Source organism: Aegilops tauschii, chromosome 7, assembly GCF_002575655.3.
Source record: "Aegilops tauschii subsp. strangulata cultivar AL8/78 chromosome 7, Aet v6.0, whole genome shotgun sequence".
NCBI lineage: Eukaryota > Viridiplantae > Streptophyta > Magnoliopsida > Poales > Poaceae > Aegilops > Aegilops tauschii.
In genome coordinates this window covers 517,418,343-517,430,435 of record NC_053041.3, presented here as the reverse complement: position 1 = coordinate 517,430,435, position 12,093 = coordinate 517,418,343, and the positions used below count along the sequence as shown (strand labels likewise).

The following is a 12,093-nucleotide window of genomic DNA, read 5'->3' as shown; positions in this document are numbered from 1 at the left end:
CGCGGCTAACAAAACTTCATATTGCACTGTGAATCCCTTTCTCATGTCAACATCTGTTCATGATCCCACAAGTTATTTCTTTTCTTTACTCAGAAATGAGAGAGGTGAGTGGCCACATGAATATATACAATGGAAAACGTGAAACACAGACCCTGCAACAATTGCCCAAAATAAAAAGGACAAACACAAAGCATAGATCTTTGGCGACAACCAATTTGCCGTTCCTTGGTCGGTGGCAAATGGGACATTCCAACAGTATCAATTCCTTCGAATAAGTGCCATGAGTCATATTTTTTACTACGAGAAAGCTTATGTCAAGACGCGGATCAGAAACTAAACACCCTTGACTAGGTGTTGACGCAAAATTGATCATCCGGTACAAGTACAATGCCTGCACGGCAATGCAACTTTATTTGTCATGTCACCAAAATTGATTCCTACACCAATGGCACAAGCATCCGGTGCCTTCTCTATACCACCCAAATGTAAGAAGATGCTCGCCGTTATTGGAAGATGCTGCTCACTGAGCCGTCGCGGTGAACATGCCAGATAGTTTCTGCTACAAGGTTTGCCATGGAGAGCACTGTCAGCTGAGGGAAGCATTTGTCCTCTGGTAGCAGGATGGAGTTCGTAACTATAACTTCCTCAAAGATGCCTCCAGAAAGCCTTTCAATTGCAGGTGGGCTGCAAAGTAAATGGCATTAGTGGAAAAGGGTGGCCCGCTTTTGCCAAACAATAGAGAATAGAAGACAGCAATAGTCGCAACCGAAATCGACCCCAGCGTCATGCTAAATTTAAAAATCAAGCTACTTTATGTTACTATATTAATGAACATCATACATGCATTCAATTATTATTTATTATGGTCAACTTTACACTCGCATTTTTGTTTCAAGTAAACTTTTGTCAAGCATGCATACCAACGGAGGTAAGAATCAAGATTGACCCTGAGATCTCTCCCCGCATCAAAGTACACAGGATGTCAAAATGCCCAGCATACGAATGAATTGGATTCAATTATACTCCGTTTGGCATTCCAGTGGTTTATAACAATTGTATCATTGTGCCCCTTCTGTGTACTTGTTTTTTTTTAATCATGTTGCAAAAAGATGGATTTCACAAATTAATAACAAATGCAATGGGGTTTATCTAAATATACTGTATTACCAAAAGAGTAACAGACTTTGCCAACTTCATTTTCACGGCAACTTTAATAATAATAAGGAAACAGAGAAACCCCAAGAAAAAACAAACTCACTGAAAAGTTAAATTTATCCTATACTGAACTAGAAAATCCATGGTCAAAGAAAATTAGCTAGGAAACTGATATTTTCTGACTACCTTGTCAAGACACTATTTGTCTAAAAATACTAGCTTATTGTCCATGTGTGCCGCAAGTAGAATCTCATAGTTTCTCGAACTTATATAACTTCATGGTTACGCTTAGCAGGAATCAAGGACAAATGCAAGGATTTCACCAGTCGTGTCTCAGTTTGCATAGTCATATGATAGAATCAACAACAAAGCACTATATTGTGTGAGTTGTCTGCAATAGACTAATAATATCAATGCTAAATTATAATTATAAGGAATAAAGTAACTATCGAAATTCAAACCTGAGGACAGCATGTGTGCAACAAGCATAAACAGCCTCTGCTCCCTCCTGTTTTAACAATGCTGCTCCGCTAGTAATTGTCCCTGTTTTGAAGAAAAAAGTGGGGCTAAATGACAAAGAACACACAACAAAGTATGTTAAATTTCAGTCCAACACCAACGAAGAAAATATTGCTAACCCGCTGTGTCAATCATGTCATCAACCATGATAGCAACTTTCCCCTTCACATCACCAATTAAGTGCATGACCTGCAGGTGATCACAGATAGGAATTTGAAATTATAATCTACCATTTTCACACAATCACTTCATGAATATATGTGGTTGCTGCTTAGTCAAGGAGTCAAGAGGTGTATGGCTTTGTAAAATGAAATAAAGCATCCAGCTAATTAATAATCGGCTGATAAAAAGGTTATATGTTATTTCTAGTTCTATTAGGGCACATGTTTAACACTATGCTGTAATAAGAGTAGAACTAAAACTGAAATGTGTGCATGTAAGAACTGATGAAAAAATAGAATAGATACACTCCAAAAAAATCGATTCTTACCTCTGACAGATTGTGACCCTGTCTTCTTTTGTCAACAATAGCTAAAGGGGCGTCAGACAATTTCTTGGCAAAGGCACGTGCTCTAACAACACCACCCACATCAGGAGAAACAACCACAAGATCCTTAGAAATTGTCTTGCTAGCAAGGTAATCCAGAATCACAGGCTACATAAAAAGAAGATGTGTTCACTAACAGTTTATCAACTCAAGTTCAGCTAAGAAACTTCTTCGAAAGGGAAGACAGTATTTATACATTGTGAAGGAAGTGTTCCTTCCTGTTCTGTTAACAGTACCTGTCCATATATATGGTCCACAGGAATATCGAAGTATCCCAATGCTTGTGCAGAATGCATATCACATACAATGACACGGTCACTGCCAGCTTCCGTGAGTAAATTTGCAGCCAGTTTGGCAGTAATTGCCTCACGTCCTTGAGCCTGCATTACAAAAGAAATAAGTCAGCATACAAAATTTTCGCACATCGCACAAAGGGGGCAGAACATATTCACCAATTGAGGGCAATATTCAACTTTAAACTCCTCCCCCTTTCAACATTTAACTGGTCGGTATTAAGTATGCCAAACAATGACCAAATAAGGTGTCCATAAGAGAAGTTGGTTCGCCAAACAAGTCCTTAGAATAGAAGAACCAGCAGGGCAAGAAGTAAAATACACTAAATTAATAAAAATCTTTACAAGGAAAATCTCAGTATGTGGATATCCCATTCAGTTGCATTGACACGGGAAAAAAATTGACAGGGCAATTAGATATCGTTTTTCGTTGAACGGGTCTGTAATTATATATCATGAGCTGGGAAGAAGCAAATCCAGTTAAATAAATCTGGTACTTCACAGCTTGGTTACAACAATACACCAACTTTTTTCAAAAGCAATCAGCCAGTTTAATCATTTGGCCATACCTTTCTGTCTGCTCTGGCATATCCAAAGTACGGAATGACAACGGTAATAGATCGCGCTGAGGCCCGCCGACATGCATCAATCATGATGAAGAGCTCCATGAGGTTTTCATTGACAGGAGAGCAAGTGGGCTGCACCAAGAAGACATCACAGCCCCTCACACTCTCTTGCAGTTGCACGTAGATTTCTCCATCAGCAAAGCGCTTGATAAGGATCTTGCCAAGGTCTACGCCCAGATAAGAAGCAATTTCCTGACGCAATATACAAAAAGTCATACATTTTAGAAGTACAAGCCAAATAGGTCGTAATCGCCAACGCATTGAATGATGGCACATACAGACAATCATAAAATAAAGTGTAAACGTCTGATAGGTTTTGGGTGTATATTCTTGAGTGGCAGCATTGCAACTGCGGCGACGGCGCAAACCCCTTTCCCTTTCGTCATCTAAAAAGGGCCGAACTCAAATGCAATCAAGAAATTATTATTGAATTCTGAAATTATTCCTGTCCAACCAGTACGAATCAGACCCCCATACTGCTACAAATCGGATAAAAAGGTGCTTTTTTATTTTCTTTTCGGGGACAGGGGACAGGGAGCGGCGGGACAGGAACCCCACCTGCGCGAGCGGGCGGTTGGCGGTGCCGGAGAAGATCTTGAGCCTGGAGTCGCGCGCCTCCTGCGGCAGCGCGGCGAGCCTGGCCTCCTGCGCGGGCGTCTTGGGCGTCCAGGCCGCGGCCCACGGGTCGGCCCCGCCCACCGGCTTCCCCGCCTCGACCACCCGCAGCTGCTCCGCCGTCCCGAGCACGCACCTCTGCGCGCAACCCAAAAAGATAAAAATCACAACCCCGCAGCCAGGGCCAGCGACGAGCGGGACCGAACGCTCACCGGCGCGCGGAGGCGGGAGGCGCCGGCGCGGGACGCCGACGAGGAGGAGGACAAGGACGCGCCGTGGCGGCGGGAGAGGAGCAGGGAGGAGGAGCGCGACGCCGCCGCGGTAGCCGCCATGGGAGGCTAGGGTTCGGGGAAGAGGAGTGATGGGCGGGCGGGCGGGCGCTTGTCGGAGTCCGGGCCCTCGGGAGTCGGGGGCGGTGGCGCGGTGGTCCGTGGTCTCTGTCCTGTCCTCGGCTCGAGCCGGGCTATTTACGGGTGGGGTTTATATAGAATCTTGCTTCCTCGTAGCCGCCCCTCCATTCGCCGTGATGCCAATGGCGATTGCGCGTTAACTCCTTGCTTTCGGCACGTTTCCTCGCTAAAAGTGGTGCGACCCGTTAATTGGGAAGAGAATAAATTGGCGGCCGTAACTTTGGAAAAGATTGATGATAAAAGATAAAACTGTAAACAGTTGCTTGAGATAAACGTGTGCGGTCAATTTGTGCTTGCTAAAGTCTGTTATGTTGAATTCATTTTAGTTTAACATTCTATACATAAACCCCACACAAAAAAACTACAGATAAAAAATTGTTGGGGAACGCAGTATTTCAAAAAAAATTCTACGATCACGCAAGATCCATCTAGGAGATGCATAGCAACGAGCGCGGAAGAGTGTGTCCACGTACCCTCGTAAACCGAAAGTGAAAGCGTTTAGTAACGTGGTTGATGTAGTCGAACGTCTTCGCGATCCAACCGATCCCGAACGTACGGCACCTCCGCGACCAGCACACGTTCAGCTCGGTGACGTATCTCGAACTCTTGATCCAGTTGAGGCCGAGGGAGAGTTCCGTCAGCACGACGGCGTGGCGACGGTAATGATGAAGTTTACCGGCGCAGGGCTTCGCCTAAGCACTACGACGATATGACCGAGGTGTGTAACTGTGGAGGGGGCACCGCACACTGCTAAGAGAAACTTTGGTGTGTCTTTGGGGTGCCCCCCTCCCACGTATATAAAGGAGGAGGGGAAGAGGAGGCCGGCCAAGGTGTGGCGCGCCAGGGGGGTCCTACTTGGACTCCCGGTCCAAGTAGGATTCGCCCCCCCCCCTTTCCTATTCCCACAAGGAGAAGGGGGGAAAGAGGAGGAGGAGAGAAGGAAAGGGGGGCCGCCCCCCCTTCCTCAACCCTAGTCCAATTCGAATTGGGCTTGGGGGCGCGCGCCTCCACCTGGCCGCCGCCTCCTCTCTTCCACTAGGGCCCATGAAGGCCCATTAACCCCCCGGGGGGTTTCGGTAACCCCCGGTACTCCGGTAAATGCCTGAACCTATCCGAAACCATTTCGATGTCTAAACATAACCTTCCAATATATCAATCTTTATGTCTCGACCATTTCGAGACTCCTCGTCATGTCCGTGATCTCATCCAGGACTCCGAGCAAACTTCGATACATCAAATCACATAACTCATAATACAAATCGTCATCGAACGTTAAGCGTGCGGACCCTACGGGTTCGAGAACTATGTACACATGACCGAGACACATCTCTAGTCAATAACCAATAGCGGAACCTGGATGCTCATATTGGTTCCTACATATTCTACGAAGATCTTTATCGGTCAAACCGCATAACAACATACATTGTTCCCTTTTTCATCGGTATGTTACTTCCCCGAGATTCGATCGTCGGTATCATCATACCTAGTTCAATCTCGTTACCGGCAAGTCTCTTTACTCGTTCCATAATGCATCATCCCGTAACTAACTCATTAGTCACATTGCTTGCAAGGCTTATAATCACCCAGTTACGTTGTGACGTTTGATAGCACACTAAGTGTTCCTCCGGTATTCGGGAGTTGCATAATCTCATAGTCATAGGAACATGTATAAGTCATGAAGAAAGCAATAGCAATAAACTAAACGATCATAGTGCAAAGCTAACGGATGGGTCTTGTCCATCACATAATTCTCTAATGATGTGATCCCGTTCATCAAATGACAACACATGTCTATGGCTAGGAAACTTAACCATCTTTGATTAACGAGCTAGTCAAGTAGAGGCATACTAGGGACACTCTATTTGTCTATGTATTCACACATGTACTAAGTTTCCTGTTAATACAATTCTAGCATGAATAATAAACATTTATCATGATATAAGGAAATATAAATAACAATTTTATTATTGCCTCTAGGGCATATTTCCTTCAGTCTCCCACTTGCACTAGAGTCAATAATCTAGATTACACAGTAATGATTCTAACACCCATGGAGTCTTGGTGCTGATCATGTTTTGCTCGTGAGAGAGGCTTAGTCAATGGGTCTGCAATATTCAGATTCGTATGTATCTTGCAAATCTCTATGTCTCCCTCCTTGACTTGATCGCGGATGGAATTGAAGCGTCTTTTGATGTGCTTGGTTCTCTTGTGAAATCTGGATTCCTTTGCCAAGGCAATTGCACCAGTATTGTCACAAAAGATTTTCATTGGACCCGATGCACTAGGTATGACACCTAGATCGGATATGAACTCCTGCATCCAGACTCCTTCATTTGCTGCTTTCGAAGCAGCTATGTACTCCGCTTCACATGTAGATCCCGCCACGACGCTCTGTCTGGAACTGCACCAACTTACAGCTCCACCATTCAATACAAATACGTATCCGATTTGTGACTTAGAGTCATCCGGATTAGTGTCAAAGCTTGCATCGACGTAACCGTTTACGACGAGCTCTTTGTCACCTCCATGAACGAGAAACATGTCCTTAGTCCTTTTTAGGTATTTCAGGATGTTCTTGACCGCTGTCCGGTGATCCACTCATGGATTACTTTGTTGGTACCTCCCTGCTAAACTAATAGCAAGGCACACATCAGGTCTGGTACACAGCATTGCATACCTGATAGAACCTATGGCTGAAGCATAGGGAATGACTTTCATTTTCTCTCTATCTTCTGCAGTGGTCGGGCATTGAGTTTGACTCAACTTCACACCTTGTAACACAGGCAAGAACCCTTTCTTTGCTTGATCCATTTTGAACTTCTTCAAAACTTTATCAAGGTACGTGCTTTGTGAAAGTCCAATTAAGCGTCTTGATCTATCTCTATAGATCTTGATGCCCAATATATAAGCAGCTTCACCGAGGTCTTTCATTGAAATATTCTTATTCAAGTATCCTTTTATGCTATTCAGAAATTCAGTGTCATTTCCGATCAACAATATGTCAACCACATATAATATCAGAAATGCTACAGAGCTCCCACTCACTTTCTTGTAAATACAGGCTTCTCCAAAAGTCTGTATAAAACCTTATGCTTTGATCACACTATCAAAGCGTATATTCCAACTCCGAGAGGCTTGCACCAGTCCATAAATCGATCGCTGGAGCTTGCACACTTTGTTAGCACCTTTTGGATCGACAAAACCTTCTGGTTGCATCATATACAACTCTTCTTTAAGATATCCATTAAGGACTGTTGACATCCATTTGCCAAATTTCATAATCATAAAATGTGGCAATTGCTAACATGATTCGGACAGACTTAAGCGTCGCTACGGGTGAGAAAGTCTCATCGTAGTCAACTCCTTGAACTTGTCGAAAACCTTTCGCAACAAGTCAAGCTTTGTATACAGTAACATTACCGTTAGCGTCAGTCTTCTTCTTGAAGATCCATTTATTCTCTATGGCTTGCCGATCATCGGGCAAGTCAACCAAAGTCCACACTTTGTTCTCATACATGGATCCCATCTCAGATTTCATGGCCTCTAGCCATTTCGCGGAATCTGGGCTCATCATCGCTTCCTCATAGTTCGTAGGTTCGTCATGGTCAAGTAACATGACTTCCAGAACATGATTACCGTACCACTCTGGTGCGGATCTTACTTTGATTGACCTACGAGGTTCAGTAGTAACTTCATCGGAAGTTTCATGATCATCATCATTAGCTTCCTCACTAATTGGTGTAGGAATCACTGGAACTAATTTCTGTGATGGACTACTTTCCAATTCGGGAGAAGGTACAATTACCTCATGAAGTTCTACTTTCCTCCCACTCACTTCTTTCGAGAGAAACTCCTTCTCTAAAAAGGATCCATTCTTAGCAACGAATATCTTGCATTCGGATCTGTGATAGAAGGTGTACCCAACAGTCTCCTTTGGGTATCCTATGAAGACACATTTTTTCGATTTGGGTTCGAGCTTACCAGGTTGAAGCTTTTTCACATAAGCATCGCAACCCCAAACTTTAAGAAACGACAACTTGGGTTTCTTGCCAAACCACAGTTCATATGGTGTTGTCTCAACGGATTTAGATGGTGCCCTATTTAACGTGAATGCAGCCATCTCTAAAGCATAACCCCAAAACGACAGCGGTAGATCAGTAAGAGACATCATAGACCGCACCATATCTAATAAAGTGCTATTACGACGTTCGGACACACCATTACGCTGTGGTGTTCCAGGTGGAGTGAGTTGTGAAACTATTCTGCATTGTTTCAAATGAAGACCAAACTCATAACTCAAATATTCACCTCCACGATCAGATCGTAGAAACTTTATTTTCTTGTTACGATGATTTTCCACTTCACTCTGAAATTCTTTGAAATTTTCAAATGTTTTAGACTTATGTTTCATCAAGTAGATATACCCATATCTGCTCAAAGCATATGTGAAGGTCTGAAAATAACGATACCCGCCGCAAGCATCAACACTCATTGGACCGCATACATCAGTATGTATTATTTCCGATAAGTGCGTTGCTCGCTCCATTGTTCCGGAGAACGGAGTCTTAGTCATCTTGCCCATGAGGCATGGTTCGCAAGCATCAAGTGATCCATAATCAAGTGATTCCAAAAGCCCATCAGCATGGAGTTTCTTCATGCGCTTTACACCAATATGACTTAACGGCAGTGCCACAAATAAGTTGCACTATTGATACGTCCATTTTGCATCATGTTTTCTTACTGTTATTTATAATGTTTTTATCCATAATAATGTTTTTTGGAGTAATTCTAATGCCTTTTATCTCATAATTTACAAGGTACACACCAAGAGGGAGAATTCCGACAGCTGGAAATCTGGACCTGAAAAAGCTACGTCAAGCCACCTATTCTGCACATCTCCAAATGAGTTGAAACTCCACGAGGATTTTTTATGGAATATTTAAGAAATACTGGAGTCAATAAACACCAGAGGGGGCCACCTGGTGGGCACAACCCACCTGGGCACGCCAGGCCCCTTTGGTGCGCCCTGGTGGGTTGTGGCCTCCTCGGCCCACCTCCGGTGCCCATCTTTTGGTATATAAGTCATTTTTACATAGAAAAAATAGGGAGGAGGCTTTCGGGACGAAGCGTCGCCGTCTCGAGGCGGAACTTGGACAGGAACACTTTTGCCCTCCGGCGGAGCGATTCTGCCGGGGGAACTTCCCTCCCGTAGGGGGAAATCATCGTCATCATCATCACCAACAACTCTCCCATCTTGGGGAGGGAAATCTCCATCAGCATCTTCACCAGCACCATCTCATCTCAAACCCTAGTTCATCTCTTGTATTTAATCATGTTACCGGAACTATAGATTGTTGCTAGGGGGTGACTAGTAGTGTTGATTGCATCTTGTAGTTGATTACTATATGGTTTATTTGGTGGAAGATTATATGTTCAGATACATTATGCATATTAATACCCCTCTGATCATGAGCATGTTTATTGTTTGTGAGTAGTTGCATTTGTTCTTGAGTTCACGGGATAAATCATGTTGCAAGTAATCATGTGAATTTGATATGTGTTCGATATTTTGATAGTATGTATGTTGTGATTCCCTTAGTGGTGTCATGTGAACGTCGACTACATGACACTTCGCCATATTTGGGCCTAAGGGAATGCATTGTGGAGTAGTAAATAGATGGTGGGTTGTGAGAGTGACAGAAACTTAAATCCCAGTTTATGCACTATTCCGTAAGGGACCGATTGGATCCTAGAGTTTAATGCTATGGTTAGAATTTATTCTTAATACTTTTCTCGTAGTTGCGGATGCTTGCGGGAGGGTTAATCATAAGTAGGAGGTTTTTTCAAGTAAGAACAGCACCTAAGCACCGGTCCACCCACATATCAAATTATCAAAGTAGCGAACACAAATCAAACCAACATGATGAAAGTGACTAGATGAAATTCCCGTGTACCCTCAAAGAACGCTTAGCTTATCATAAGAGACCGTTCCCGCCTGTCCTTTGCCTCAAAAGGATTGGTCTACCTTGCTACATACTTGTTACTAATATTGTTACTTGCTCGTTACAAATTATCTTGCTATCAAACTACTCGCTACTTACAATTTCAGCACTTGCAGACATTATTTTACTGAAAGCTACTTGTCATTTCCTTCTGCTCCTCGTTGGGTTCGACACTCTTACTTATCGAAAAGAGCTACAATTGATCCCCTATACTTGTGGGTCATCAACTATCATTATTAAACTTGTATCTTTTGGCTTCAATACTATGAATATGTGTATCACTACTATTGAGATTCAACAAAAATAGACCACTCATCAAGGGTGCATGACCATAAAAGATACTACTCATATTAATAGAACAACCATTATTCTCTGATTTAAATGAATAACCGTCTCACATCAAACAAGATCTAGATATAATGTTCATGCTTAATGCTGGCACCAAATAACAATTATTCGGGTCTAAAACTAATCTCGAAGGTAGATGTAGAGGTAGCATGCCGACCGCGATCACATCGACTTTGGAACCATTTCCCACGCGCATCGTCACCTCGTCCTTAGCCAATCTTCGCTTAATTCGTAGCCCCTGTTTCGAGTTGCAAATATGAGCAACAGAACCAGTATCAAATACCCAGGCGCTACTATGAGCATTAGTAAGGTACACATCAATAACATGTATATCAAATATACCTTTCACTTTGCCATCCTTCTTATCCGCCAAATACTTGGGGCAGTTCCGCTTCCAGTGACCAGTCCCTTTGCAGTAGAAGCACTCAGTCTCAGGCTTAGGTCCAGACTTGGGCTTCTTCACTTGAGCAGCAACTTGCTTGCCGTTCTTCTTGAAGTTCCCTTTCTTCCCTTTACCCTTTTTCTTGAAACTATTGGTCTTGTTAACCATCAAAATTTGATGCTCCTTCTTGATTTCTACCACCGCAGCCTTTAGCATCGCGAAGAGCTCGGGAATTGTCTTATCCACACCTTGCATATTATAGTTCATCACGAAGCTTTTGTAGCTTGGTGGCAGTGATTTAAGAACTCTGTCAATGACACTATCAACACGAAGATTAACTCCCAGTTGAGTCAAGTGATTGTGGTACCCAGACATTCTGAGTATATGTTCACTGACAGAACTATTCTCCTCCATTTTGCAGCTATAGAACTTATTGGAGACTTCATATCTCTCAATCCGGGCATTTGCTTGAAATATTAACTTCAACTCCTGGAACATCTCAGATGCTCCATGACGTTCAAAATGACGTTGAAGTCCCAGTTCTAAGCCGTAAAGCATGGCACACTGAACTATCGAGTAGCCATCATCTTTGCTCTGCCAGACGTTCACAACGTCTGGAGTTGCTCCTACAGCGGGTTTGGCACCCAGCGGTGCTTCCAAGATGTAATTCCTCTGTGCAGCAATGAGGATAATCCTCAAGTTACGGACCCAGTCCATGTAGTTGCTACCATCATCTTTCAACTTAGCTTTCTCTAGGAACGCATTAAAATTCAAAGGAACAGTAGCACGGGCCATTTATCAACAACAACATAGACATGCAAAATACTATCATGTACTAAGTTCATGATAAATTAAAGTTCAATTAATCATATTACTTAAGAACTCTCACTTAGATAGACATCCCTCTAGTCATCTAAATGATCACGTGATCCATATGAACTAAACCATGTCCGATCATCACGTGAGATGGAGTAGTTTTCAATGGTGAACATCACTATGTTGATCATATCTACTATACGATTCACGCTCGACCTTTCGGTCTCGGTGTTCCGAGGCCATATTTGCATATGCTAGGCTCGTCAAGTTTAACCCGAGTATTCTGCGTGTGCAAAACTGGCTTGCACCCGTTGTATGTGAACGTAGAGCTTATCACACATGATCATCATGTGGTGTCTCGGCACGACGAATTGTAGCAA

The 12,093-nt window shown here is 43.2% G+C and overlaps 1 protein-coding gene across 1 annotated transcript; it reads right to left on the bottom strand.

Annotated features, from left to right (window-relative positions):
* Nucleotides 1-195: 195 nt before the first annotated feature.
* Nucleotides 196-4,303, bottom strand: LOC109746322 (ribose-phosphate pyrophosphokinase 2, chloroplastic). The gene is made up of 8 exons (XM_020305443.4): nucleotides 3,968-4,303; nucleotides 3,699-3,893; nucleotides 3,084-3,332; nucleotides 2,458-2,601; nucleotides 2,165-2,329; nucleotides 1,794-1,863; nucleotides 1,617-1,698; nucleotides 196-684 (listed from the first exon to the last, which is right to left on the bottom strand). Exons 1-8 carry the CDS (start codon nucleotides 4,085-4,087, stop codon nucleotides 504-506), a joined length of 1,206 nt encoding a protein of 401 aa, XP_020161032.1. The 5' UTR covers nucleotides 4,088-4,303; the 3' UTR covers nucleotides 196-503.
* Between the last annotated feature and the right edge of the window lie 7,790 nt (nucleotides 4,304-12,093).